This window comes from Pipra filicauda, unplaced genomic scaffold, assembly GCF_003945595.2.
Source record: "Pipra filicauda isolate LSUMZ 115617 unplaced genomic scaffold, ASM394559v2 scaffold223_size1779592_pilon, whole genome shotgun sequence".
In the NCBI taxonomy this organism is placed as follows: domain Eukaryota; kingdom Metazoa; phylum Chordata; class Aves; order Passeriformes; family Pipridae; genus Pipra; species Pipra filicauda.
Genome location: NW_024104336.1, coordinates 166,131 through 193,098, shown reverse-complemented (window position 1 = coordinate 193,098; position 26,968 = coordinate 166,131). Strand labels below are relative to the sequence as shown.

Sequence of the window (26,968 nt, the reverse complement as noted above, 5' to 3'; positions counted from 1 at the left end):
CCCGTTACCCGGCAACGGCGGCGGCGGGCGCGCTCCCGCGGCCGCGGCCGGACGGGAAGCGGCGCCGCGCTGAAAGGTTCCCCGCCGCCGACGTGTCACCGTTAAGGGGAAGGAAAAACGCAAGGTTTGTAAATGCTGGTGGTCGAAAGGAAGGGCAGAAGTCAGAGGGTCCGCAAAGAATCAGAAAGTTTTATTAGTAAATTACTGGAAATTGATGTGTTAATCTCTGACCTGCACACGGTAGGGGGTTTTGGATAAAGAGGTAGGATGAAAGGGAATAAAGAAAGGAAGAGATAAATTAAAGAGGAGGAGAGGGAGAGAGAAAGAGGGAGAAAAGGGAAGGAAAGGAAGGAAGGGAAGAAAGGAAGGAAAAGAAAGATCATCACTCCTGTTCCAGCGTCTTGATTCAGCTGCTGGGATATCCATGGGTGCCACCTAGGCTTGGGAGGATACCTGTTTATGGACAGGTTTCACTACCCTGAAGACAGATTTCTTGCTTTCTATACGAATTAGTTATCATCCATTCTTTCAGGCCTTTCTGAAAATGGTTGGAGTGCTTTGGGGGTCTTTGGTGGCCTTGATCCCCCCCACCCCCCCACAGTCCATGCCCACTTCTTGGCTTCATTCCTTCACTTGTGCTGTACTTTGTTGTGCTTATCTCCAGGAATTACAACAAGGACGTTTGTCCCAGAAAAGTCCTGCCCCCCTTCTCCAGTCACAACCTCTTCTTTCTCACGGCGTGTTGGTACCAACAATCTTTGTCTGTTAGTCCCAACAGTGCTTGGTTGGCTCTACAGCCATCGGCTATCGGTGTTCGAGACATACACATTAGCCCTATATCTTTTGGGATTCTACACCACCTCTCCCCCGGCACCTGGCAGGCTTTCTCCAGCCCACGAGCTGTGCACACACTGGGTTGGATAAGGCTTGCCTCAAACTCTCCTGACAATCTCACATGTTGGTTCCTTTTCCTAAGTAAACATTTATAATGTATCATCACTAGAAGTGAGCGTGAGGAAAGCCTATGTGTGGGTCTGGCTCTTCGGCCACACTGATGTTGGAGACATCCAAACACACCTGGGCTGCCGGCCCTGCCCTTCCCCCCAGCGCAACCTTCAGAGAAAAGTGTCATCATCCTTGCCCCCTCCAAACCTGCTCCAGCATCATGTAACCAGTTAGGAGCATTCCAGGTCTGTCTTCACAAGTGACATAATCATCAGTACTTTTGGCTCTATTAACCTGTCTGCCCTTGCTGTGGAAAGGACTAAACTTTCCTTTACAGTCAGCTGTTGCACCTCAGCTGAGCTGCTGCAATCAAAAGCTGCAAGGCAGCATCTTCTCAAATTGCTTCTCAGCTGGAGTTTACAGTGCACGGGCTTCAAATCCATTTCAGTGCAGTCAGAAAGAGAAGCTTAAAAACATGTGGTTTAAGTGACTTTGCACTAGTGTGAGGTAACAGGATTCATATCATTAAAACTTGAGAGACAATTTAAAAAGCTGCTTTTGGGGCCCTGAAGTGTCACATCCAGATGGTGTGAGCAGCAAATTCAGTCCCAAGGCTCCTTTCTGTGTGCTTCTTGAGGAGTACAAGTCAGCCTGTATTGGGGTGAAGTTTTGTTGCCCTCTTAAATATTTTACCCTTGTCTGCTCAGCATGGTGAGACATTAATTCAGGCTCAATACCAGGAGCCGACACAGCCTTCATTTGAGCAGAGCAGCTGCATCCACTGGTCAGATTATGTGACTAATATGTCTGTTCTAGAACAAGCAGCAGTCACAAGTATAGAGGCCATGCTGATGAGAACACAGCTGCGCTGGGCAGGGCACGTCTCCAGGATGAAGGACCACCGCCTCCCTAAGATCCTGCTTTATGGTGAACTTGCCACCGGCTGCCGCATGAGAGGAGCCCTGAAGAAAAGATACAAGGACTCCCTGAAACAACATCTCAGCCTCAGCCATATTGATCAACATAACTGGTCTACTCTGGCCTCCAATCGGGAGGTCTGGAGACACACCATCTATAACGCTGCTGTTTCCTTTGAGAATGCACGCAGGATCACTCTCTAGGAGAAAAGACAATGCAGAAAGAATCGTGCCTTGCAGAATATACCACCTAAGGAGCCTAGCCATGATGTGCGGCACTATGTACACCTCACTGGGTGATGTAAATGCAAGGAAATTTCATCTGCTTAGTTCTTCTGGGAAAATCTATTCCTATGTGCATCAGTAACAGAACCATGTAAACAAACTCTTACTTAATAAACTGATTTACTAAGTCAAAATACTAATTTTTAAAGTCCCAGAACAATTGATAAATAAGATAAGAGAGGAGGTAACATGGAAAAGCTGATCATTGTCCTCCAAAGCCAAGAATCAGTACCCATTTTCAGCTCTGAGGATGGCCTCTGTAAAACAAAGAATGTTTCAAGGTTCAGAAACATCAGGTGCAACTTCTTCACTGTTGTGAGCGACAGAGATGAGGAAATGATAGTTGTCATCAGCTATGTTGATAGAAAAAACAACTAGATATAAGGGATATAAAAATGCACCTGAACCTATCTATCTACAACCTGTTCTGACTTATCTATCAGCATTTCTGGATAAAATGAAGTTTAAAGAAGAAAAGTAATAGAAGATCAGAGGTAAAAAGTTCTTTAATGAACTGTACACAAACCTGAAAATGTCACTTATGCTAATCAAAATATTGAGGAGAGCTCGCTTCTCAATTCAGGGGTAGCGTGGGGAAATCAAGTGCCCAATTGTCTACCAATGCCTTGAATATCTATTCTGATTTACATCAAGTTTTCTGTCAGTTCTGCTCTTACATGCATGTATGAAGTTAGGGGCAACGGCAAGCACATTTTTTTTCTCCGTGTACTGAGAGTTAATGAAACTTTTGTCTACATTCCCAACCGAACAAGCATATAAGGTGTAATAGATTTCTGTGCTAGATCATAAAAAAAATTCTACAAAATGTTCCCATGGAGACAGTAGCGCTCCTCATATTTTTTTTTTTTTTTTTTTGTTTTGTTTGTTGTTTAAAAAAAAAATATGGGGAGGATCACTTGTTTGTTTGGGAACTTTACCTGCTAAGACAAGCACATGCAGAAAACCAAGGCATGACACTAAGCTCTGCAGGTCAGTGCCTGAAGTCCAGGCCTTTTACATTGCAGCTGCAAGTGTAAAAGGAAGCCCTCCCTCCTTGTCTGGCATAGTCCTCAGCAGCATTTTCCTTTCCAGTTTTTGTGAAAACCTGTAGACTTCCACAATGATGGCAATCTTACATGGTGTTTAGCAAGTGTGTTAGTTATCAGGACTGTTTAATATGTGAGGACTCAGAGGTCTGGTACATTCCTGTTGGTAGCACAACACAGTGTCTGGCTGTTTTCCATGCTGTGGTCTGCCACATTTGGCCAGATGGGAGGTTGTGGAGTGGGACAAAGCCATAACACCTTGCTGATTAGGAGTGTGAGTTCCCCTGCCTGTGGGGAATATGGGGAAATGATACATCCGGTGAATTTCGTATGCAATGGAAAAGATTTTGCAGGTCTGCAAAAGCCATCCTTATCTCTGCGGGTCAAGAAAACAGGAGAAAAAGCTAATGTCAGCTGCAGATGACTACCTCTGCTCCAAGTCTGCCTTTGTTACCCCCTGCACGTGCACATCTGTCACTCTTCATTCCTTGTTTTTCTAGGCTATTTCCAGTCTGGTTTCCTTCCTCCTATGAATTGGGTTTCTCTTTGGTCAATTACATCTCCAATACGGATTGGAAAACTTAGTTCTTGTAAATGCCAATCAAAGCTGAAAAGTAAGGCAATATAAAGAGATAATCTTTACAGAATCTCACTGAGGACTGTTAACAGCTTCTTGTGTATCCTTACCATATCCAGTTAAGACTGCATACTTAAGTGAGTGCATCTTTTTTGTTTCCTTACAAGGAACTTACTGCATGCCAGCTGGAGAAAAAAGGGGTCATTGTTAAAAAGTATCACTTAAATAACAGGCATTGGCAGAAATCCCAACCAACTCTTTAGCCTATCTCCCTGGTATCACATGACTGGTTTAATTTGGTTCATGTGATAAGTTTTTGACAATTACTGCTTTTTTGTTGTGATTGAATTGCAAATAAGCAATTGCAGTACAGTCAGCATAGAGTGGTTTTATGATGTCCAGTACTGCATACCAGAGGTTTTATCAAGAGGCCTGGTGTCGGTGTCATTGCTTTTCTGTTTTGGGTTGTTGGTCCTTCCCTCTCGGTGTCTCAGTCTTACACCCCTGAACACCAATTCTCTTCTGCATTGTATTCCTCCTCCATTTGCAGATGCAGTGCTCTACAGTGTTATATCTTTGTTTAGTGTGTTTTATGTCAAGTTACAGCACTTAGCTGTACCTCATACTGGTATCCCAAGTGTCTTTTATTAATCTGCCACGGCAGGTCTGGAACGCATCAAGAATTTGGTAATGGAAAGTAAAAATTACGTAGTCAGTTGGCTTGGCTTTTCCTATGCAATACTAATAAGAAAGAGGGCTGTCTGCAGGTATTACCAAAGGAGGCAGTGGCTTCGGATGACAGAGTAATGGGTGAGGGAAGTCAACAAAAATCCCAGCAGTCCCAGTCACAAAATCCCAGAAGTCAACAAAATCCTAGCACTTCCAGTCAACTACTCACAAGACACTCAACCCCTAAGCAATTCACAGCACTCACGCTGCCCTGATCCCACCTTCACCTTCCATCCTCTTGCTGCTAGAAATGCCAAGTCATGAAGTCTCCTCTTAGGGCTGCTTTCTCTGCTGGGGGAGCAGGGGTGGGGAGGGATTGGAGGGAGGAGACTGTCCCTTTACCTGTGCTGAGGGTGGGTGTCTTCATGCACTCAGAGCAGGGTAAGGGAAGGAGGTATGGTGCAGAATTGGACTCAGCATGCAATTTTAGGGACTTATTACAGTAGGCGAGCCACTTACCTTTCCTGGGCACCCTGACTGCCAGGGGGGCTAATGCTATCCACAGGGACCTGCACATTGCATTCACCCTGATAATATATCATAAATACTGTGTAGATTTCCAAGTTATTCCCTTTTTCTTGTGCTGCATGAGACAGTCCCAGGAGGATGGCAACATGTGCAAACCCTAATGGCAGTTGGCGTCAGGTGTAAGGATGGCTGTGTCCAGATTAGCCAAGTGCTACAGAAACCCATGTTTAAAAACAAAACAAAAAAAACCAAAACAAAACAAAAATGCTCCCACCCCAACAACTTTCTATTTTCTGCTGAAACAAAAGGATAAGATATTAGAGGAAAAAACCAACAAATTTAAACAAAACCCACACACATCCTCCCTACCCCCAAACCCCTCCAAATTTACCTTTCTTCAGGCAGGGCATTTTTATCCCCTCTCAGGTAAACTGGATTTTTGTGTTGTTGGTTTGTGGTTTTTTTCATCTAAAGTGCTATTCCTGTCCAAACTTTCATTTCTTCTTTCTCTACTTGGAACCATTTTAATTTGTGAGGGTTTGAAACCCATAACCCCTAATCATCAGTCTCAAACCATTAGCAGAACTTCACCTGTGCACTGAAGTGTCAGGTTCCAACAGCTGCTCCCTGAATTTCTCATCCTAGCAGATTTTTTAAGAGAACGTCATATTCAGTCTTTTATTCAATGTGCTCACTTTTTATATTAGAGAAATGTATATTGAACTTTAATCTCAGTTATGGGCCAACCCTGCAAACTCCCCTTCATAACATCCACTGTTTTCCCTGTGCAGTCAGAACCACGATATATTGTTTGGAGCTGATAACAAAGAGGTGTGACAAATAGAAAGTTCTGACAGTGACTCACCCTCATCACTTTCAAGCTTTATTCAAATTGCTGCCCAAAAAGTGATGGTGTATATTTTAAAAAGTTCCAATACTTTATATAAAATAATCTCTTCCTGTGGAGTAATGAGAATTTTTTTTTTTTTGCCCCAATAACACTGATGGAGTCTGAAGAATGTAGGAAGCTTAGTTATCAGGGCAGAAAACATCTTTTATTGCAGACAGTTGTTCATGAGAAGTAATGTATTTTATCTAATACATGATTTAATTTGAGAGCTAGACTCTGACTACCAATGATGTCCAGGATTATCAGTCTAGTTTTACGGGTTTCACGTTGCTTCAGGTTCTTGATTTTAGGTAATTTCCTACCAGACCTTAGCTTTAGATAGGTATAAGCCTCCCTGGAGATGATCATGTAACTCAGGTCATAATATCTATTACTGGTACTTTTTAATAGCATTGCTGAGTCACAGCAGGAACTGTGAGTTATCAGATATGTAACAAAAATAACGTACAAGTTTTTCTAGTGTTATTAGATTTGGTCCATTTTTCATGTGTTTTATTATTAGTCCAGTGACATGGCTTTTAGCAGTAACATTCTGTATCTTCTAGTTTGTAAAATCCTATGTGTACACTTACCATGTATTAAGATATAATTATACAGATGTAGGATTTCTTGGACTTAAAACAGAAATGGAGTCTTTCGATCTAGATACACATTGAAGAGAAACACATGCTGAATCACAAATGCAGTTTATATACTGAGCAGTTTATGCACTTCATGCATGACATGTATTTTATAGCTTACTCGGCTACTTCTTTTAAGATTTTTGCAAACTTTAACCAATTGGTCTGTAAGCAAGAAATGCACTAAAAAGAGCTGTCTCAGTAGATTCTTAGTTAACATCTCCAGGTCAGAGTCTATCAGTATGTGGATATGCTAGGGTGGGATTCTGTGTTCTTTTCAAACCTATTGACTCCAGTCTGTGTGATCTAAATACCAAGCAGAACTTGGGTTTTCTCTGTCACAAGAAGTATTCCCTTTTTAAAAATAGAAGCAGTCTGATCGAGTCGGTGGCATCCCTGCCCTTGGAGCAGGGGTTGGAACTAGATTATCTTTAAGGTCCCTTCTTACTCAAGCCTTTCTATGATTCTGTGAAAATATCTAAAAAAAATATGTGTGGTGATGTTTTATTACTACTATTTAAAAATATCAAAACCTCTGATTTTTTATTTATTTGTTATACAGCGTTGAGCATTACCCCACTGAAAGAGCTTCTTGATGCTATATGCTACTTATTGCAGTAGGGAAATTTGTCTTCTGTGGAAAATGTAATAAATGTTTTAAGGTAGTCTGTTATGCTTTAGTTCACTGCCTGAATTATATACAATTTATTACAGAGTCATATCAGTGTGTGTTGCAAGTCTTCAACAATCAGCAGGCCGCCTTGGATAGACTGTTTAGTGTCTAGTTCATAGCTGCCTTCTTAATCTTTAAGAAGTAGAACTATAAACTTCAGTGGCAGAACAAGGATCTCTTCTTGGGTACCTTTTACTCTTCTGATTAAGATTTGCTGACAACTAAAGTGGATTAATCCTTTCTCTTTTTGTTTGTTTTTGGTTTGGTTTGGTTTGGTTTGGTTTGGTTTGGTTTGGTTTGGTTTGGTTTGGTTTGGTTTGGTTTGTGGGGGGTTTTTTGATATTTTGGCTTGGTTTGGTTTGGGTTTTTTATGTGAAGTGTTAGTATGTTGTTTGGTTTCCTTGTTTGAAACATTTTCAAATAGAAGATTGAAAAGGGAAGGATAAACCAAGAGGAACTAGAAACGAACTCCTACAGGGTTTTTGTAATTCTTTCCTGGTGGTTATGGTTAACCAGCTACCCTAGCTGTTCAAAGGAGTACTCTAATTTGGGTCATGGAGATTTTTACTTCCATTACGAAGACTTTTCAAATATCCTTTACCTTGATTTTTGCTTCTTTAACTTGATATCTGCTCTGTTGGAAAGATGGCTGGAAGTGCCACAAAAAGGAAATGCTGAATGAACTGAACATAGCAAGCAGAACCTTCATAAGTTTCTTACAGTTTTGTCTCCACTGATGGTGCTTCCCTTTCCCTGCATGGACAAATACCTTACATCATCGAAAGGGAGCACTGGGCACTGAATAATTATCATTTATCATCACCAACTATGGAATAGAGTCTTTTCTGATAGATCTCATGCTATGGTGGGGGCCTAAAGAATCCTATGTTGAATATAATACAGTTGTCCTGTAGTAGTTCAAAAGAGATTAAGTCAAAATGTAAAACTGAGCCCTAATTTCTAAATACCATTTCTCTGTTTACATATAGGAATATATTACTGCAGAAATTATCTGAAACATTGACTACTAATACTGCCTGTTACAAGAATTGTAACTAAATGATCAAGTTTTTGCTGTGGGAATAAGTTCATCATAACAGCATGCTCAAGAATTCACCTGAGAAAGAGTGGAACAGTAAGATGGAAGAACACACATATGTAAAGCACAACTCTGAAGGCTGGATTCAGAGCTGTTGAGTAGCAGCTACCCTGCTTTCACTGAACTGAAACATATGAATTAATATACACATCTGCTTAAAGGAAAAATTACATGAAAATGTTATGCACAGCTCTAGGGAGCACAGACAAACCCAGATTATTTGATTTCAGATGAAGCTCTGCACACTGAAAGCAAAAAATTTGAATATACAAATGCAGTTATGTTTTGTGTTTTGCATCACCATTTAGAGCTCTGTAAAGAAGTCTTTGAAATGCACAACAAATTTGCTAAATCAAAAAAAGGACTGTGGTAGTACATAAAAAATTGTATTACTTTGTTAATTAACAGGGTACAGGGTTGAATCTTACAATGTTGCAACATGTTCCCAGAAAGAATATTAGAAAACATTCACAAAGGTCGTAGTGCTAAAGGGCTCAGGAAGGGTTGGAATAATTTGTATTCGTTGCAAAAAAGAAAGTGAGGAGACAAGTTACGAAGCTGATAAACCAAGAAGTGTACAGCCTAGCAGAAACTATGAGTCATTAATATGAGTAAGCAGTCACGTAGCAATGTAATTTATCATTGATCACTTTTGTTCTTCATAGGAAGGACCCCTGTGGCCAACATTCCTACCCACTGTTTACCAAAGGACATATTTCCCAGAGTAGATGGGCTAAGGGGTGCTCCCAGCTTAAATAAATATATGGATATACTCTGGTAGTTAGTGTGGATAAAAATTTCCTGGGTTTTGTCTGAAACTTTATTGAGGCTTGCACTCATAGAGAGTAGAGCAGGGTAAATTTCTGCTGGGTAGTGTGTAGTGTCACCCCAAAATACAGAATTAAAATACCTCATTGGATTTGTTCAACAGTGGAAGGGCTTTTCATTTTTGCAAAATTAGGCTAATGATAAAAGCAGCATAATAAATGTTTAGATCAAAGATGTGACACATAAGCCTATACCCTCCACATATATATTGACATACAGGGAAATAATAGCAGGAGATCATCACAGAATCATAGAATATCCTGAGTTGGAAGGGACCCATCAGAATCATTGAGTCCAACTCCTGGTCCTATGCAAGACACCCCAAGAGTCACACCACGTGCCTGAGAGTATTGTCCAAACGCTTTGTGAACTCTGTCAGGCTTGGTGCTGTGACCACTTCCCTGGGGAGCCTGTCCCAGTGCCCAAACACCTTCTAGGTGAAAAACCTTTTCCTGGTATCCAACCTAATCCTCCCCTGATTCAGCTTCATGACACCGAGTCTTTGAAGGAAGCTGCTTTTAATATGTAGCTAATTTTTTTCTTTCCCAAATATAACTGTGAAGATTTGCAACAAGAATATGAATGGGAATATGAAAGACTTAAAATAGCTATAGAACAGGTTTGGTACAGAATTTGGAGGGGAAAATGTATATATGGATATGTATTTCATAATCAAATATTCACCCTATTTTGGCAGCATTATGCAGTGATTTAGGACACCAAAATCCCCAAATATCCACAGCCATGCAATGGTTTTAACTTTCAGTGAAATTTAACTGTGATATGAGTTAATATCCTTTTGTAAAAATTTAAAATATTATTTTTCAAAATAATATCCTTGTGCAGTGTGATACTACTAGCTTTCATAACTTTATCCAAGAGGCACAAATCTTTGAGACTTAACCATTTATTTCCTCCTTAGAACTGGATATAACACCACTGTTAAAGGTAACGATCCCAGCTCAGTTGCATGGCCTAACGGGTGAACACTCTGTACTTGAGGTGCCATTTGCAAATTCACAGTTTTAGTTAAGTTGGCTTAAAAGAGGAGAAAACTACACACAAATAGGATGGCAATAGGTAAAGAAGCACACATGAGGATGCACAGAAGAAGAAACAGAAGGAAAGAAGTTGTTGTCATGTCACTAACTAAATGAGCCACCATGTCAGGATGACAGAAAAAGCATAAGCAAGGAATAATACTGTTTTGTTTCTCATTCCCCTGTTCTATTAAGGGAAATGAAATCTACTGCCTTCTTGATAAGTAAGCTGGATTTCATAAAAACATATCAATTTATACTGCCAGTTTCTTCTCAAACAGCATTAAATCTGTAAGGCCTTGGATATGTAGTAACACACATCAGACCAGAAGAACAAAAGTCTCCTGTCATTTTAGGTTGAATAATATTGTGTATGTCCTGCCATCTACTCCTCTTGAAAAAGAAAATTAAGATTTATTTAGCAATTTATATCAGATCTGATTTTTTAGAATTTATTTGAAAATTTTCCACAGAATCCAACTTTAAATTTCCAACCTTCTCTATGTAAGGTCTTGTGAAAGAGATATTCTGATATGAAATGACTCAGTTGAACAGCAAATGAAATAAAAAGTGTGTTACTTTTTATTTTGCCAGAGCATTCCCATTTGACTTCTAATAACAACTTTCATGAGCGGTCATTGCGAATTAAGTGAAAACTTTGGGGAGGTCTGTCTTTAAAAAGTATAAAATTGCAGCTGACACTTCTGGCTTTCCAATTGAAATGTAAATTAAAATTGAAGAGATAAGATCACTGTTAGATTATGATTTGAGCAAGATTATACTTCAAGTACTGCCGAGTTTAAAACCAGAGTGAGTTAAAGTAGGATCTGGGAGCATTTCAATGGCATATCACTTAAAATATTTAAAAAACCCTTTACTTGCCCCAGCAATTTAAGTAAGCAAAGCTTGCAAAAACAAAATACAAATTTTTACTGATCTTTTATCATTATCTCATGCAAAATAATATTCCTGCTTCAATTTATTCATTTTTCTCATGTCGCAGGATTGCAAAATGAATGCATTAGACTAAAAGGAGAACATTGGGTAGGTGTCCAAGAAGGGGCAATAATCCAAGAAGTAGCCACAATTTGTGTATGATCTGTGACTGTTCTGCACTGCTTTGTCTGCACAAAGCACACTTAGCAGCAGTGCAGTTGATTACAGAAAGGGCCAAACCAGTATGCATGAAATTGCAAATGGGAGAGATTGACTTCAGGCACACACACACAAATACGATTAAGAGATCATCCAGATTAGCTGCAAATTTTCAAATGTTTGTTAAAGCAAAATCAAGAGTGTATAATGTAATTTTTCTATATACAAGGATTACATGCCAAATATCCAACTTCTGATATGTTTGATTTATAAGCTCCGGATAACTGGGGACACCATAGCAGCCTAACTGAGTCTGGCTCTATCAAAAAGTGAGTGTAGAGAATTCAGAGCAGAATTTGTCCTTCGACTTTTGTTTCTCCTATCTTTTGAGAGTTGAGTCTTCTTGGCAGATTTAAAACAGTTTTGTAACGTAAGCAAAGACTAAACAATGAAAATTAATTTAAAACATACATACTTTCAGTCACATTAACTCCCTGCACAATGTAATGTTATATAAACATGGGCAAATAGACCAAACTAACTATGGCAATTGTTCCTCAGAATGTGTTTTCTTAAGAATTATATAGACAAAAGTGTGGCAAGTAAGGCCAACAATAGTATCGTTTAACAGCCCATCTGTGCTGAAACTCTGGAAATTATTATTTTCAGTGTTTCAATATTTGCATAATGTTTTGAAATCACTATCAAATACTTCCAGAACAGCTTAGCACAATTGAAATAAATAAGAGTATTTGTTATCACTATGGACTTGACTCGCCTCTCTCAGTTTCTCAAAAAATTGTAACTGACAGCTTTCTACATCCAGTTATTGGACAGCATTATACCCACCAAAGAAGTCCAAAGTGCAAAGAGAATTTAGCTAATTTACAAATAAAGATGAATGTTCCAGAAATTAAGTCCTAGAACAGAACTTCAGCTGGGGTAAGTTGTCTTCAGTCCTGAAGGTCTCCCTGTACCTCGTCTTATTGGGTTCAGTGATTAGTCCAACCTGTCAGCTAGCAGAGGTCCATTTATACAAAAAAACTGGCCTGGAGATTGTCACAGTAAAAGAACAATAGTCAAACAATAAAGTACATAATTGAATACAATGAAATGCAGACCATGAGCCTAATTTAAAATCTTACTTTCATTATATAGGTCCCACAGCTTGAAGGGGGCAACCTGTCATCTTACTGTCTGAGTACCCTTCCATGCAAAATCAGAACAATGGGAAAACAACAAAACTCTAGCCATCACACAGTCTTCTGCTGTTTTTATTAGATCAAAGTGCTACTTTGGTTAACTATTTTGAAGGAGGAAGTGTTGTTTCCTTTTGGGGTTTGCCGGTAAGAGTTTATAGAGGACAGTAGCTGTCTATGTTTTACCAGTAGTAATGGTAGAAAGGTCTTCTAAAGGAGAAACATTTTGTAATACCTTCTAAAATTTTTGCTCTTTATCCCCACTTCCTGATTTGAATTGTCTCAAATAACTAAAATTCATATTCATAATTCAGTTGTTGAGAAGAGATTTAGCCAGTGAGTTACCCTGTAAAAAGCAAGGTTATGTGCCCCTCTTCAGCTACTGAATGACAGAGAATTTATCAAAATATAATAAAATTGTATGTTCCATTTCTTGTGTAGATTTGTACAAATTTATGCCATTCTAGATGACTGCTCATAGAAAGTTAATGTTTCCTATAAGAAACTGAAGCTTTCAAGAACTACTGTTGCTGATTAAATTAATTCTTATTATGTAAGTGAAATTTTCAGTATTTGTCTAATAGAGACAATGCTTTTCTTGCTTCCCATAGCTTGGGTTCCCTTAAGACAACTATTACATGAATCTTGGGAACTCAGATGTCAGTGAATAAATTTTGGTAGTTGTCTCAGTCTGAGGAGACTGGAATGTTTGCTAAAGAGGATGAGTTATAAGATAGACGACACTCCTCTCTCTCAGCAATTTTAAATTCAAAATTAAGGGGCTCTAATCAAAGAAGTGTGGAAAAAACAGAAGAAATAACAACCCTTTATTAAAAGATATATGTATGTTGGAAAAAACAGTAACAGAACACAAAAAACTAGACAGTAATCCCAGAAAAAAAAAAAAAGGTCTGGATGAATACTTCTCTGTCCTTTAGTGCAGTCCTAACCGTGGCCTGCAGGGGGCGCTGTTGGGCTCTGGCGGTCACCACCCGGGGAGGGGTCTGGGGGTTGGTCTCGGGTCATGGGAGGAGCCGAAAAGAAGATGGGGGACCCTTCCCTCAATGGAAGGAAGCGGTAAGGGAAAGCAGTTCACCCCCCAACAGGACTCACTGTTCCCAGATGACGGTGTTCCAAGGCTCTCCCCTCTTCTCCCAGCAAGCACAGACCTCTCCGATGAAAAGAAGAAAAACAACCAGTAGGTCCCGGCGGGAGTCACGAGGCAGTGGCGGCACAGGGCCGGTGGTCAGGCTTCATCAGGATGAAAGAACCAGAAAAAAACTGGCTCCCAGGCTTTTCCTCCAGAAATGCCTGGATACAGTCCCTGTCTCCGTCTCGGCGAGAGGGAGCTCTGCTGTCTGCCCCTCTCCCCTCAGAACAGAGCCAGCCCCTCCTCCCTCCCCAGCCTCTCTGATGGTCCATCAGCCAGGAATGCAGTCTGGCGAGCTAATTTCTTTGTAAGGCTAATTACCTCCCTTCCCCCTTCCCTATTCGAAACTCTGTTTCTCCTACAGGGAAGCAGGGAAAGAAAAAATTCCTCTCTCTGGTTTATAACCTATAACAGTAGTATTACCTTAAAGATATTTATCGTGAAGAGATAATAAATAGAAACTGGTACTCCTCTAAAAATGTAGATGTTAGGTGAAATGTCATGGAACAGAAAGTAATTTCTGTCTATACATAGTAAGATACACAAACTTTGGAATCTTAAATTAAAACCCTGGCTTCAGACATACTGGTACCAATTCACTCATGTGGTGGTTTGGGCTAGGCCTTCCTTGGTGACCAGTTTGTAACGAAGGAAGGGTCCAGATTTACCCAGTATTCCCTACGATTTTTACGTAAGCCAGACTATAAGAAGAAAGGAGGAGAGGCCTTCGTTCTCTTTCCTTCCGGCGGTTTGGAGGTGCAGGTTCCCTGCTGTTGAGTCTGCCGTGTTGGGGAGCGAGGCCTGGTTAGGCCTTGCCGACCTTGGGAGACAGAGGTTGCCGGCGATCGTTCCGGAGCAACTCTCGGTTGTCCCAAGGAGAGTAGTGAGATATTTCTTTGCTAACTCTTTTAGTTGTTAGATATTGGGCCACTAATCGGGATCTATATATATTTTATTTTGGTTTTGTTCCTTTTCCCTTCCCCCTTCCCTTTCCCTTGTGAAATTGTATATATTTCAATTGTGTATAACTGTAACATAAGTGTAAATATATTTATATATATATTGCTTTAGCTCTCTCTCTCGTTTTGGGTTTTCTTAGTTGTTTTTCTCCCTCTTCTCCCTGAGGTTTGGGGGGGGGGGGGACTTCTGGTGGTAAGGTTTGGAGACTTGGCAGGGAGCCAGCTTCAAACCATATCAACTCATCATCTGACTTTCTCTATTTCCTCCCTGCCAACTGCACAGCCAGTCTCTTAATGACTTAGTTGGTGTTGTGAAACTAACATCTCTTTATCTAATTCTGCGGAAAAGTGGAAATCTATTTGATCTTAACATTATGAAGGTAGTGTGACTTCTTTTGAGAGCAGTGTGTCTGACAGCAGCAGTCAGAAAAGGCTGCCTTTCTTTTCCCAATTCTTCCACTCTCCCGTTGAGTGGCCTGTGCCAAATATTTTGCTTCAATTTTTCATCTTTAAATTGAAACTCATAGTGGCTGCAGTTAGCATAACTAACTTCTTTAATATACCTCTGTGAGATCTACTAATGAAAGTCTCTTGTGGTAAAATAGTGGTGACTCTCTGTTATGTGCCTAACTGGAATCTTAAAATAAAAGATTATGGTTCTCAATTGTTACAAGTGAGGGTTTATTTAGCAGCTTGTTGCAGTTTTGAGCTTTGTTAAGGAGTTGAGTACAGTTAAGAACAGTTATACCAATTTGTTGCTGACATTATAACCTATGGGGACTGTTTCTGGTGACAACCCCTGATATTTTATCTGTTTGTTACAAAGCATGTCAAGACTGTACCTCAGAGAAGTCTCAGACAACTGGTACCTTAGAATACGTGATGGATTTTGGCTTTGACTGATGCTGGTCTAGTATGCAAAGCTATGCTCAAGGGAGCCCATTAATGGTACCAACACCTGTTGGTGTTATTATAATCCAAAAAAAGAGACCTCTTGGGACATGTGTTAGTTGGCATGAGGTTCTAGCAACCACAGTATGAGGATATGTAGGGCTATTTCCTTGCAACTCTAGCTTGAATCATGCAATGTTTTTTTCCTGGCAAACTAATATTCATAGGGTGAAGGGAAAAAAAGAGAGTTGTACAACCCCATGTATAACCTGCAAAAGAAACAGACACCTTTTAAAAATATTTATATTCCTCTTTCAGGGGTGTGTATTCATTCCTCATAGCACTTATGCATCAGTTATGATAATCCATGAAAAGAAGGGTCAGCTTCAGTTGTTCAGCAAGCATTGATGTAACTTCTGCCCTCAATTTTTAATAGTCAGTTAGAGGGCCAGGTGTATGGAGAGAGGCAATGCAGCTGAGCCCAGTGGTAGGTTGGGGAGTGCCAACATGAGTCGCAATGTGCACAGTAAATCATGTAGGAGGAATGAGTGGATAATGACTCATCCCCGACCTCAGTAATGGCATCTTACTGACAGAGTGTCAGAAGGATTTTTATGTGAACTTATGTTTCACTGGACAGAAGGATTTTTATGTGAACTTATGTTTCACTGGACAAATCATTTACACATATTTCTTTGAAACAGTTTCCCTAAATTTTATACAACACTTGCATAACAATCTCTGGAGCAAAAGTGAGTTTCTGGTTTTTCTTTCACCCTGAAAGTGCACAGAAACTTTAACATGATTATGAAATTGGACCTGAAGATTTACAGAGACAATATCACAGAATCACACGATCCACTACGTTGGAAAAGACCTCTGAGAACATTGACTCCAACTTATGATCTAACACCTAATACCATCTTGTCAACTAGACTGTGGCATTAAGTGCCACATCCAGTCTTTTCTTAAACACCTCCAGGGACGGTGACTCCACCACCTCCCTGGCCAGCCCATTCCAATGCCCAATCACCCTTCTTGTGAAGAACTTTCTCATGTCCAACCTAAACCTCCCCTGGTGCAGCTTAAGACTATGTCCTCTTGTCCTGCTGGGAGAAGAGACCGACACCCACCTGGCTACAACTTCCTTTTGTGTGGTTGTAGAGAATTATGAGATCTCCCCTGGAGCCTCTTCCTCTCCAGGCTGAACAACACCAGCTCCCTCAGCTGCTCCCCATAGGACTTGTGCTCCAGACCCTCGACCAGTCCCATTGCCCTTCTCTGGACACATTCCGGCACCTCAAAATCGCTCCTAAATTGAGAGGCCCAGAACTGGACATAGTACTTGAGGTGTGGCCTCACCAGTGCCGAGTACAGGGGAAGAATCACTTTCCAAGACCTGCTGGCCATGCTGTTCCTGATACAGGCCAAGATGCCATTGGCTTTCTTGGCCACCTGGGCACACTGCTGGCTCATGTTCAGCTTCCTGTCAATCCAAACTCTCAAATCCCTTTCTGCCTGGCTGCTCTCCAGCCACTGTGTCCCCAGCCTGTAGCGCTGCATAGGGTTGTTGTGGTCAAAGTGCAGGACCCAGCACCTGGTCTTGTTGAACCTCATCCCATTGGCTTTATTCATCCCATTCATCAGAGAGCCTAAACATTGTACATAAGTCACAGCCACCATCTGGGAAGCTCTATTTCCTCCCTTCTGAGGAAGGTGGTATGACAGGCTGACTGGATGCCCGTGAAGGCATCAGGGCCAGCTGTATTGCATCTCACAGGTAGGTCAGGTAGGTGGTACTGCAGACATCCAAAAAGTCAAACACTATGAGTTGGCACTTCAAAAAAAGAAAAGTGGTCAACCCCCAAATAATTTAAAAGATACCTTGAAATGTGTCCACATGGAATATCATCATTGAAGATCTGTGCAGTCTTCCAGGCATTTATTAAGCAACATGGCATGTAATAGGTGACATCTGGAGAAGCACTACAGACGCAGCAGGAGCACCTTGTTTGCCTTTGATCCCCTCTGCAGTTGGTGAATTGTATTTCAGAAATACCATTTCTGAAGGTACAACAAGATACTCTGAAGTAAATTCCATCATTATGTTATCGAGTTCTGATGGGTGTGATATGAACTGTTTAATTGCAGCTACTGTGAGACACTGACAGGACTCAAGCTCAAATCACTTTGAAAAAGCTTACAAAAAATGTGTTCCTGAGAATTTTGTGTGTTCTCCAGAAGTGTGGGCTAATCCTGATCTCCTTGTAGGTTCTGCCTGTGTGAATAATGCCACTGAATCAGTGGCCTAATGCCAGCATAAACCTGGCAAGTGAGAACAGAAGTCAACCATGACTTTTCATAGATGTTTTTTCTAGTTAGTTTATTATATTTCATTTGTTAGGCCAGAAAAAGACATGGTAAAAAACCCAAAGTGGGACACAAGATAAAGATAAGCTTTTCCAAATTCATAATTTTACAAGTGGAATTTCATTTAAATTTAAGTAAAGATCTTTGTCAAATTAATGAAAAAACAGAACAGCTTATTCTTCAGGGAAAAAAAAATAAGGCAACTGTAAATTGATGCAGCTCGGTTTTGGATGAGAAAAGATATATACACATAGCAGGAAATGACCAAGCACAGCAACTGTTTTGGCTGCAAAGCCAGTGTGTTCAATATTTGACATTACAGGGGGAAAAAGGATTAAGGCTAAAATTACAAGAAAAATAAAAAGATTCTTTTGTTGTCAGGGATTAGCAAGCCTCCTTCGAATATAGGGAAAAAAATTTTGTATACTTTTGTCTAAACTATCTACGCAGGCACATTAAGGTATCTAAATTATTTCTTAATTACAAAGCCAATTTTATTAATAAATTATTGTTGTTAATAAAACAGCCAGCTCAAAGGAAGTTCTTCCCTAAAACTTCCAGCATCCCAAATAATGCATGATTATGTTCATGCATTGATCATCAAAAATGATCATCAAAAATGATCAAAATAATTTTCGATTCTCCTAAATAATAAAATTACATCTGTGATAAGCAAGCATTTCATTAAAACCATCTCCTCTTTTTTTCCTCTCCAAAAGCTTGCAGGGAGACAGTAAGATGATAGTGATCTGCATGGAGAATGATCTGTCATGAAATTAGCTAAAAGGATTGGAAAGAAATGATATTATAAAGGCAACTCAGAACTGCCCAAACATGAGGAGTATTGGCTGTACATTTGAGTAAATCTGTGCAAAAAATAAACGCCTATAAAAACAAAACTCTTTGATCTTGAAATGTTTCATGCAGAAATTGATTCCAAGAGGGGAGTCAAGAGTTCATAGCAAATTCTTACTCATTTACTCTGGCAATTTAACCATCAGATGCTGAATCCAGCTCAGCCCAGGACCAGATGGTATTCATCCAGAACTTCTAAAGGAAATAGTAAAATTATTAAACATGATGTACAATCTATTGTTTAGAACTACGCTGTTGCCAGGAGCAAAAAAATAGTGTAAATTTGATGACAATGTTTAAAAAGGACTCCAGGGGAACTAAACCCTTGGAATTATGAGCCAGTCTGTAAGCCTGGCACTCACAAAAGGAAAACTGGTGAGGACTGTAATAACAGACAAAAATCTCTGGACACATGGTCTGCACAAATTTACTGAGGAAAGCTGCACCTTACGGATTTAGAGTTCTGAGCATGTGAACAGGATGATCCAGTTTTAACAGTAACTACACAGTTGCTGGGATTTGCACAAGATATCATTCCCTCACACATTCAGCACTTGCTTTTGCTTGAAATTAGTACCCTCTGGAGTCAATCATAGCTCACCACCACTGTACTCTCTGCTCATTTGCTGTCTGCACAGTACGTGGCTGTGCTGAAAAGCTTCACAGGACAAGCTGCAGCCAACACAGCCTGGCTCAGTTTACCTCTTTGCTGACTCCATGAAGCCTCCAGCCATGGCTGCTGGCCTCATTGGCTTCATCCATCTTGTATGTCCTTAGGAAACATGTCTTGACACTGTAGTGGGCCCATCCCTTGGGATGGGGCTCAGTGAGGGGTTCCTGGGGAAGTTGGTCCTTCACATTGTCCCACATATATTTGAGACCAACGAGAGAGACATGCACTGGCTTTACAGCGTTTGTTGTACTGCCCTGCAGCCCTGGCCAGCCTCTCACCCTGCTCGCAGCAAGTGGGACCACGCAGTGGTATGGACCACTGATGACCAGCTGCATCCAGGACTCCCAGAGGCAAAAAGGATAATTGAGAGATTAGAACTTTAAATGTTGCTTTTCAATCTACTCCCCTACACACCCATTCCCACATTCACACTATAAAGCAAAGCTGGCAAGACTGGAAAAGAAACCCAGGCATTCCAGTCTGTGTATATCAACTTTAAGGGGTTAGGACTTGTTATAAAGGATGTGTTATTGCTCTGCCTGTTTAAGTAGAAGAGATTTTAAATGTGAAATTTGTTTTCCACTAAGTTATAACAGATTCATTTCAAATATTAATTTACATTTCTGACTATAAACAGGCTGTATACTGGAGGTTAAAAGCCCATGACTTTGTGAAAACAAGTGAGGATGATGTTTATGTATTAAAAAAGCAGAACTTTTAACCTTTCAAGATCATTGTGTTTTACGCTGGTGTGTAACTACTGTGCCCCAATTTATCAGTTTAATCAAGTTTGTATTCAAGTCATATACAAGTCCTTACACAGAGGAAATGTGTAGGCTTCTGCTTATATTAACTAACAATTCTAATATACCTTTATAAGGTTTGATCCAGGAATATTGAAATTAGTTAGTTTTTCTATTGCCTTGCTGGGGTTTGGATCAGGCACGTACTGCGCCTTTGTGTGAAGCTAGAACTTCACCAAATGAGCTAAATGTAACTGCTCTTATTTTTCTAAGCCTTCCCTATCTTCAGTTTGCTCTGAAAAATATGAAGATAAGAATCATTTCCATGTAAGGAATGCAAAATCTTCACTATGTTTTCCTCTTCTCTGCCCTTTTATTCAGCTACTCTTACCATTTCAAATGTTGGTATTTGAGAGACAGATTTATCACCCTCATCACTCACTGGTTCTCATTCATTGGCTGTGGCATAACAGTATGCCTCCGGGAAATATTGCAGAGACGAGAGTAGAAGCAATCTTGCAAGGGGTTAATGCTGTAATCTTTTTCTAGGCTGTTTATAATCCCAACACTAGCCCAGTAACAGAAGAGGGTGGATCTAAAAAGTACCGGAGGGGATGTGTGTGTGTGTGTGTATGTGCATACATGTGAGTGTGTATGTGCACACCTGCTTTGCTTTTCTGAACTGCCTTGTTAGCCCCTGGAATAAATCTTGTTCAGCCTGAACAGGGCTCTGTGTGCTGGGTGCTCCTGTCAGAGACTCAGAAGAGCTTCCTTGCACAACTGCCTCTCTTGTATTTCTCCTGAAGACTTCATTCAGAAATGTATTTATTTACTGAAAGAGTGGGCAGATAGTTACAAACCCACCCTCTTCTTCATCAAAGCTAATCTGTGGATACTGAAGAATGGAAATAGTTGATGCAAGCTTCCTTGGGAACAATACCAACATTACTGCTTTCCTGTGCAATATCATCTTGGAAAATGACACTTTTTACTGTGTGAATGATCCACCTTATCCTTCTAAAGGTAGGTATAGAAAAACAGATTTTTTTTCACACGGTTTTAGTTCTAGCTGGATGTAAAGATACAGTGGAAAGAAAGAGCTATGCAAGGCTTTTTCTCTGAGGAAGTGCAAAATCAACTGCTTGCTGATAAGTTAGGATGAGAAACAGGCAGCAAAGAATTTAGCGTGTTCTGGTTTTTCAAGTTAAAAATTCAGCTAGGAAAAAATTTGGATATAATGGAAAATTAAAACAGTAGCACTACTGGGCACAAAATGTAAACAGCTGTGCTACGGATTTGGAGAAACAGGATTTTTAGTCAATTCAATAACAATGGAGTGATCAGATCTCATACTGTGTATGAAAATTATTAAATATGAAATCATAGCACTTTGAAGCTGAAAAAAACCTATCATGTATTAAAATATTTTTGTTTGCTATATAATTTCTTACTTCTGCATAAAGAAGGAACTCTCATGATGGATGCTGCACCCTAAGTGGTGTGAGCAGAACATGCTTTAAGAAGTTGTATTTGACTCTTCAAATGTACAGTGTATTGCATGTATTGCAGCTGAATGCTATGCAGAACATCAGAATAAGTTTAAGAATTTCAGCTGTTTAACTGATTTTGTATTGTACTAAAACATAAACCTTAGTAAAATTGAGTTCAGAAAGGCTTTTACTTTTTGATTAAAGGATGAAATATAGAATACTACTCTGAGTCAAATGCTACATAACTGATCTTTTCTTGTGACAATTTTCAGATTTTCATCAGATAATTCGAATTCTGCTGTATTGTTTGATATTCTTGCTCAGCGTTTTGGGGAACATTCTGGTAATTACAGTGCTGATAAGAAATAAGCGGATGAGAACAGTCACCAACACGTTTCTGCTGTCACTAGCAGTCAGCGACCTGATGCTCTGCCTTTTCTGCATGCCTTTCACCCTCATTCCCAACCTGCTGAAAGATTTTATTTTCGGTAGTGCTGTTTGCAAAACTGCCACTTATTTCATGGGTAAGTCTGAGAAGTTTATACCTATTTTGAAGTCTAACTAATGAGACAGGTGAGAAGGTATTTAAAGACCTACAAAAAACTGATTGTTTCCACCCGCCGTTGAAGTTACCAATATCATGGAGAAACATCTTTGTAGCGCAAATCTTTGTGGTTCTGGTTTCCTTGGTCTGATCCAGCGAAACACAGAGACACCTACCTAACTTTAATGACATATAGAGGTGTTTTGCTGGATCAGGTTAGGTGTGTTGCATGATCCAGCTTTAATGAGGAACCCCGCACACGCATTTGCTTACCCGTACCTGACAAAGTTGTTTGCAGTGTTCAGATCACCCACCAGAAGTGCTGGGGTTGTACATACTTGCTAAGGGAGGATTTTACCCACAGATTTTTGGTAGCAGTGACACATGAAAAAATAAAATAGGCCAAAGTAGAGGTAATTTGCAGAGCTGGAATTTAGAGCAAGCACTTTTTCAGGACAGGTCAGATGGGATCAGAGTTCACTAGGAGACCATAAAACACACATATAGGTTTTAGAGGCTGACTCTAAAAAGCATCACTTTTATACACCTTGATGTATGCCCTTTTTTTGCTGTGGAGCCAGGAATTTCAAAATGCCTGGGTTATGTCTGTGTGTGTAACCAATTTTTGTCTCACTTCCAATACTTCTCATGCATTTGCTGGTTTCTTAAGAAAAAAAAAAGAAAGAAAAAGAAAAAAAAAGAAAGAAAAAAAAAAAAAAAGAAAGAAGAACATCACGCAAAGTTTTCACCACTTTTGGGAGACCCTCAGTTAATTACAGAAACCTAAGTTCCTCTTTCAACCCATGCCCTTGAGAACTTTGATGTAATGTGAAAGTACACACCTAAAGTGTGCGAATGGGAAATCAACATATTTTTGTAGATAAAACCAATAAAACTAAAGGCCATGTTTAAACAATTATAATGAATTGCTGCCATAAATACCATAAAACATTAGTGAAGCATTGTCATCTTACTCTTATTCACTGTGTAAATTACTTTATTAAAAAAAATCCAGTGAGATGGATCAAACGTGAACATTCTCATTATGAAGCTGTTTTATTTTAACAGTTGGAACGTGGATATTTTCCATTAGTGGTTCAAGTAACAGAGGCTTCAACTGACAAACAGACACTGACAACCATTGCATCAATGATGTTCAATTTTTTAAGATGTAGAAAGACATATTTTAGATTACAGATGATTTGTGTAAAACAAACTGTAAAGATATTGGCATTTTATAGTTTGACCCACATTAGAAAATTCACAAAGACTTCTAAATGAAAGCTGGTTCACTGAAAGAAAGATCTGTGACAAAGTTAAGAAGAAATATTTATAATCTTGCAGTGGTGAACTTGGGCACCTCAATGACAGAAACACAGATATTTTATAATATATGAACAGGAGAAGTTAAGGACATTCAAAGGACAAAGTCTCTGCTTCTATGTAACTTCATTTCTCCTTCTTCGTAACTCCATTAGCATCTAATTAAAAAAGTTGTAACATATTTAATTCTTTTGAATGATAAAATCAGATCACCAGTCAAGCAGGACACTCAAAAAACTTAAAACAATAGAAAAGGGACTGTGAACATCTGCATTAAAAGAGTAATTAACCACATAATCACATTGATTTCAAATGCTTGTTTGAATTTCAGTGCAATTAGTGGAATGAATAAACCACAGCAGCAAAGAGAATAATTAGGACAAAAAGTGTCTTTTTCTCCCGTTACTAGAATTTTATGGTTTGATAGAGTGTATCTTTTCTCTTGGTGTTTTGGAGTTAAAGAAAGGGAGAGCAAGAATATCAGTCTGGAACAATCTGAAGACCTTTTGCCCCATTGTCTTCAGTGACTTTATATGGTATTTATAAATATTTTAACTTATAAGTAGTTTGCTATATTTTTAAATTTATGTATGCATACAGAAAGTTAGCAAGACCATTTGAAAAAACATGACCATTTAAAACAAGAGAATAACCTTTTTCTTTGTTTTATACATATAGGTGTCTCTGTAAGTGTATCTACATTCAACCTGGTTGCCATATCTTTGGAGAGATACAGTGCCATTTGCAAACCGCTGCAGTCCAGGGTCTGGCAGACAAAATCTCATGCCTTGAGAGTGATTGCTGCTACCTGGTGTGTCTCCTTCACTATCATGTCACCATACCCAATCTACAGCAAACTGGTACCTTTTACCAAGTATAACAACACCACAGCAAATATGTGCCGGCTCATTTGGCCAAGTGATGTCATTCAGCAGTCTTGGTAAGACATAACTGGCTGTTAGCAAATGCATAATTATCTGGTGGAAAACAGGATTTCATGGTAGCATTAAGCCTATGGAAAATCAAGTATTAACCTTCAGCAAACCTTTACACTCTATCATGCTTATTTAGGAAGTAAAAAAAAACCCCGTATTTTTAAGCTGCTTATATTTTGACACTTGCATGGCTTTTCCCTTGTCACAGGAAAGATACCCAACATGGTGATGATTCTCACACTATGGTCTGCTAAGCCCTGACTGTCGCTGTAAAGAAAGCATCTGTCATGTTAAGTAGGAATAGTGCTTTCATTCCTTTATACATAAACTTTAACATTTTCAGAGAAATACTTGATTAATCTTTGAGAAATGCAGACACGTACAAGCACCCCTTTGTGTGCTGCCTTGCCTGTTAATTTGTTTGAAAGTCCTCTGAAGCAGAGAAGTAGAATCTGAGGTTGCAAATGTCTTGAGAACTGAATCCTTTCGGTCGCTTACAGAGAACAGGGTCAGAGAGAAGAGTGGGGAGACAGTGCTCTGAGTCCTACACATCCAGGCAGAGTAAGTAAACAGCAGCACTATCAAGCAGCAGTAGTACTTAGACATGATGTACTTGCATGGTGACTAAACACTGACCAGCCTCCCCCAGTTCTCAGCTGGATAAAAAGGAGTTTTTCTGGTTTATGCTGTTCCCCGGTCTCAGTTTGTCTTTTTATTCTTTAGGTACACTTTTCTGCTACTCACACTCTTTCTTATTCCTGGAATTATAATGATGGTTGCATATGGCCTAATTTCTTTGGAACTCTATAGAGGAATAAAATTTGATGCCAGCCAGAGAAAATCTTCACGAGGTAACAATACACTTAGGTTTGGGATGTTTTTTTAAGTTTCAGTTGAAAATATAAGCAGTCATCTTGAGGCTAGTAAGAGGAAAACTTTCTATTTGCAAAAATGATCATTATGGTCAGTTATGCCATGAATTTGCCAGCTGCATTTGTTGATTGAAGTTATTCTGTTACTCACTAGCAAATAAACCTCTCCTGTGGCTTGTTTGCAAAGGCTTGGGGGAGGGTACATGAAATTTCTAATTTGCTTATTATAGAAATATGAAGGGGTTTTTTTCTGGCCATGGATGAGGACCATTTCTGTCAACAAACACCACAATTAAAATTGTCAAGTTAAAATGGAAGCATATCATCTTGAAAACTATCTTCCATCAACACTGGACTTCAGCAGTGTTCTTACACCTTTTGCATCAGTTTGTATAGACATAACGTGAGAATATTGGGAGACAGTGGATGCAGAACAGCTGATAACATGACTAACTCAGAATAGGCCAGTGCTTTCCTTTGTTGTCCAACTATGAATTATGTTATTTGTTTAGACTTAAACTGCGTTCTCCATTTTTTATTTTAAATCATCATTCAGAGATATTTTGCCAACTATTTAAACACTAATTTATATGTACAGAAAGAAAAATAAGTACCTGCAGTGCCAAATACGAGGATGGAGACGGATGCTACCTCAACAAAAGCAAAAGGAAAAGGAAAATGCCATTGAAACAGCTCTCTGCTATGAGCCACAGCAAGATAGAGAGGGTGAGAAGCAACAGCTCTTCTGCCAACTTAATGGCCAAGAAACTCGTGATCCGTATGTTGATGGTGATAGTGGTTTTGTTTTTCATTTGCTGGACTCCCATCTTCAGTGTCAATGCCTGGCGCGCGTTCGACACCGCTTCAGCAGACCAGCGTCTCTCAGGGGCTCCCATCTCCTTCATACACTTGTTGTCCTACACTTCTGCTTGTGTGAACCCCATCATATACTGCTTCATGAACAAGCGTTTCCGCATGGGCTTTGTAGCCACTTTCACCTGCTGTGCAAAGCAAAGGCCCCCTGCCACACGGGGAGAGGCTGGTGATGAAGAGGAGGGGAAGACGACAGGGGCTTCACTCTCCAAAAGTTCTTACACGCACATGACTGTGTCTGCACCACCCTGAGCTGTGTCAGAGGAGGCAACAAGCGGCCTATCATCTGGTGTTGGAGAGTGACTGTGGCATCAGCTGAACATGATTTACTTCTGAGTTAATGAAACACTTCAGTTGACAGTAAACACAGTGAGAATTCTATGGGAAATGGATGCTATCACTATCTGAGTGTTAGATCACTTTCCCTTCAAAAGTACAAAGGAGGAAGAGGGCTGTGAAGATAAAGGACTTTGTAAAAAGCCTTAGAAGATGCTCTGTTTGCCATAAATTTCATTGTAAAAATTGCTGTCCTTTACATCAACAATTTTGCTCAGTGTTCAGCTGGAGTTCTGAGTATCTCCTAAAATTTCCAAGATGCTAATAGATTCTTCTCAAACATGAATACGTGTATTGCAGTCTTCACTTCACTAGCTATGCATTATAACCAAAAAAATCTTTCTGTTATATTTGTAGTATATTTTCACATTATTTTAGCTGAGCTAATACATGTTGAGATAATTTTGGCATCACACTCACAGAAGTTCTGGGGTGAGGAGCATGGGCTTGTCCATGTGAAAATAATACTTTTATGTAAAATAATTTTTTTTAATAAAATGAAAATAAAATAATATAAATATTG

At 39.6% G+C, this 26,968-nt stretch overlaps 1 protein-coding gene across 6 annotated transcripts; it reads left to right on the top strand.

Moving 5' to 3' along the window:
* The first annotated feature begins 6 nt into the window (after positions 1–6).
* CCKAR (cholecystokinin A receptor) lies at positions 7–26,968 on the top strand. Of its 6 annotated transcripts, none has more exons than XM_027712350.2 (6): positions 7–124; positions 20,954–21,095; positions 21,835–22,086; positions 24,108–24,369; positions 25,088–25,215; positions 25,835–26,968. In XM_027712350.2, exons 2-6 carry the CDS (start codon positions 20,975–20,977, stop codon positions 26,359–26,361), a joined length of 1,290 nt encoding a protein of 429 aa, XP_027568151.2. In that variant the 5' UTR covers positions 7–124; positions 20,954–20,974; the 3' UTR covers positions 26,362–26,968. The 6 variants fall into 6 exon arrangements, with proteins under 6 accessions (XP_027568151.2, XP_039237366.1, XP_039237368.1 ...); XM_039381432.1 differs by having other exon boundaries at positions 20,790–21,095; XM_039381434.1 differs by lacking the exon at positions 7–124 and adding an exon at positions 2,472–2,641.